This window comes from Triticum dicoccoides, chromosome 5B (genome assembly GCF_002162155.2).
Source record: "Triticum dicoccoides isolate Atlit2015 ecotype Zavitan chromosome 5B, WEW_v2.0, whole genome shotgun sequence".
NCBI classification, from domain to species: Eukaryota; Viridiplantae; Streptophyta; class Magnoliopsida; order Poales; family Poaceae; genus Triticum; species Triticum dicoccoides.
Genome location: NC_041389.1, coordinates 168,047,900 through 168,051,492, shown reverse-complemented (window position 1 = coordinate 168,051,492; position 3,593 = coordinate 168,047,900). Strand labels below are relative to the sequence as shown.

At 38.5% G+C, this 3,593-nt stretch overlaps 1 protein-coding gene across 3 annotated transcripts in view; it reads right to left on the bottom strand.

Moving 5' to 3' along the window:
- LOC119307985 (MADS-box transcription factor 13-like) overlaps positions 1 to 3,134 on the bottom strand; it is a 14,086-nt gene extending 10,952 nt beyond the window's left edge. Inside the window, exons 1-2 of one of the 3 annotated variants that reach the window (XM_037584102.1) lie at positions 2,993 to 3,134; positions 1,699 to 1,911 (exon numbers count right to left, since the gene is read on the bottom strand). In XM_037584102.1, coding sequence (XP_037439999.1) covers positions 1,699 to 1,880 — 182 coding nt within the window. In that variant the 5' untranslated portion in view covers positions 1,881 to 1,911; positions 2,993 to 3,134. Of the gene's footprint in view, positions 1 to 1,698; positions 1,912 to 2,831; positions 2,942 to 2,992 lie in introns of those variants that run through there. The other 2 variants (XM_037584100.1, XM_037584101.1) reach the window with 2 other exon arrangements.
- Between the last annotated feature and the right edge of the window lie 459 nt (positions 3,135 to 3,593).

Sequence of the window (3,593 nt, the reverse complement as noted above, 5' to 3'; positions counted from 1 at the left end):
TATATATATATATATATATATATATATATATATATATATGACAGACATTGATAAATCTCACAGTATATCTTTAATTAATTACTCCCTCCATAAATTAATATAAGAGCATTTAGATCACTAAAATAGTGATCTAAACACTCTTATATTAGTTTACAGAGGGAGTAGCACATTTAGAACTTGTCATTCAGTTTTTTGTAGAGAACATGTCATTTAGAACATATCTTTATTTAAAGGTTCCTACTTCCTTCTTTCTAGAGAATAAAAAATAAAATATATCTGATCTATGTCACTTGGTTAAGGTGCATACAGAATAAATAAAACTGAAACATAAACAGCTAGCAGCATGCATGAATTTTGGTGACAAAATAGTAGTTTTTATAGGACAATATATAGAAATGCAGTAAGATCAATTCATGATTGCATTTTTTAGTGTACATAAACATCAAAATATAAGAACCCGATTTTTCATCTTTATCTAATTGCATGACATAAATTCAAAATAGGTGAGTTAATGAATATAAGAGTTGAATTAAAAAACATGTGAGTTAATGGATATAAGAGTTATCTCTATACAAGAAAATGTCTGCACGTACGACACAAATACAGTGCCAGAAAGATCCTCTTGGTTTCGGTACTATTTTACGTAAAAAGGTGTATGCTAAAACTATGCATGTATATACTACCAAACAAATCGTATTATATATTACCTAAATATTCTTATATACCACATACAACGCATGCATACACTCTCATATGATAGATACTACCTAGAACATATGAAACACACACGTCGGTACGTGTAATTACACCTGATTGTAGAAAAGTGCTATCAAAGTGATTTTTTTCAGGAGAATTGCGTATCTTTTGTATTAATAAGGACAAAGAATATATTCAATTACAAACTAGGCAGAAACAAACGAACATCTAGCGCCACCACAAAAAGAGGAAGGAACTGCAATCTCCCAAAGTCCAATGTTCTCTTGCTAACTTCGAAAGTACTCCCTCCGTCCGGAAATATTTATCATCAAAATGGATAAAAGAGAATGTATCTAGACATATTTTAGTTCGAGATACATCACCTTTTATTCATTTTGATGACAAGTATTTTCGGACGGAGTGAGTATAAGTTTCACACGTCCACACACACTGGCACTATCGATGACCTAAGCCGCCGGCGCGGTTGACGGCCACTAGTCGCACACATTGTCCACGGGTGAGCTTAGATTAGAAAATCTAATTAACAAGGTTTTTAAAGTTATCTAACATGGGTTGTTAAAAATAAAAGGCTTCTTGGCGAAATGAATGTTGAGTATATTACTAGCCTAAATTGATTTTGGGTAGTACGTTGGCCTATTTTGACCTCATATATATGTTATTCAACTCTATATAATACTAATCAAATAACCATGGCCAGTCTAAAATTAAATAAACTACATATACCACCAAAACACGAATTTCTCTAAAATATTCCAAGACCTGAACGATCTGTAAACTACGGAAGCGACCAGCAGCCTTGTATTAATACTTTTTACAAGGGAAAAAAAACAGCCGCTGCTATATAGTACGTCTTGCCCAGAAGCAATCAGCGGCAAGAGCAAGAGCTAAACCTAGAAATCAGGGAACACATGAATTCATCACCAAGCTTAGCTACATCTAGCCTTATGGAAAAAAGCCGGAGCTGTAGACGTACACACAGACCTGTTGTTGGAGTACTCGTAGAGGCGGCCGCGGCTGGAGAAGACGATGAGCGCCACCTCGGCGTCGCACAGGACGGAGAGCTCGTAGGCCTTTTTGAGGAGCCCGTTCCGGCGCTTGCAGAAGGTCACCTGCCGGCTAGTGGTGTTCTCGATCCTCTTGATCTCAATCCTTCCCCTCCCCATCTCGACCTCTTCTTAGTCTCAGCCCGGAACTCTGCCAAACACGCAGATCCATCCATCGATCAATGAAGATTCAGCAAAAGTTTACACGAATGCAAATATATATATGCAAATGCTGTGATGGATCTAACAAAAAGGTAAAAGGAAGGCATATGAAAGGGATGAACAAGGAACAAGACAAGGGATCGATTGGCGGGCCTAGCTTGCAAAGAAAACTGGAAAACGGCCAGAGAAAAACAATTCCATGATTTGACTGATGGACGACCAAATTTGAAGATGAGTAAAAAGGGTGATTCGATCCCATGATTCGACGAATCCAAGTCCTTTTGTTTTAAGAAGAAATCATGGCGACATAAGATCTAGCAAAGGTAATAAAAGCTTTCTTCTTCTCGATCTGTCTCTCGAATGAATTAACCCAAAGCAAGAAGTAGATCGCTTTAGAACCAGTTCGCAGCTGCTAGGCTGGGATGCAATTAACAGCTCCACGCAAAAGCAATTTATCTCTGCAGTTTCATTCCTCAAAGGGAAAAAGAAGAAAGTAAATCTTTTTATTTTTGGTTGAGAAGAAACTAAATCTGATAGCAAGATCGTTTTTGTATTCCCAAAACAAAGCAACCAAAAGTTGCTACGATCTCTCTTAACAAAGTACTGTGGCTGCTTAGAAGAAGCATTGGCGCGTGTCTTGTAGCATGTTACCGTGCAAGATGAAAGATCTATCTAGCTAGCTAGGAAGAGATTGAACGCTGTACAAGTAAACCAACCAAGCCTTCCAAAACGAAACAACAAGATAGGCACCGGCGGCCGTGAATGAATCCAAAGTCTAGATTTTTTTTCGAAAAGGGGTTTTACCCCAGCCTCTGCATCAATCCAAAGTCTAGATGGCAAGAAAGAAAGGGAGGGGAACACATCCGTTCTAAGAAAAGAGAAAAAAGCATCAAAGAAGAAGAGACGTACTAGCAGAAGAAGAGAAAGAGTGAGATGAGATGGATTGATTTCCTCAAAGAGACACAAACATATAAACAACACAACAAGATCGATGTAAACTGCAGACATATACATGAGCATAACATGGCAGATCCTAACGAAATACGAGCATGGATACAAGGAGGGTAAACCTAGCTAGGCAGAAGAGAGCAGACGATCGACTAGGTATGGAGCTCTCTGATGCAGCTAGCTAGCTGTCCTTCCTCCCTTTGGTTTATAATATAACCCAAGCCGAAGGCAGAAAAAGGAGGCGCCCCAGTTGGGTTTTCCTCCAGGAGGTAAAGTAAGAAACGAGTTGATAGGAGCCAAGGGAAGGCAGGGTAAGGACGGCAAGATGCTGAGACCGCCACTTGCACTGTTGCACCGAAATGCTTTTCTCGCTTGCCGGCCGAGGCCTTTCTTAGCTTGCTTACCCGTTTATGGATGTTCCTTAATTTAGAGATCTCTCTTTATTAATATGGAATACTTTACTTGATCATGGACGTGTCCCCTCTCTTTTCTCTGTATGTATGTGTTGTCGAGCTATATGGTCCAGTATTAATTGGCCGAATTAGTTATGTGCAAGTAATTATTATTAATGAAGAGGACACGAACTAACTATGGGCAGATCGATCGTTCCATGTACTCCCTCCATTCCTAAATATAAGTCTTTGAAGAGATTTCACTATTGACCACACACGAAACAAAATGAGTGAATCTACACATAAAATGCATCTATATACATATATATGT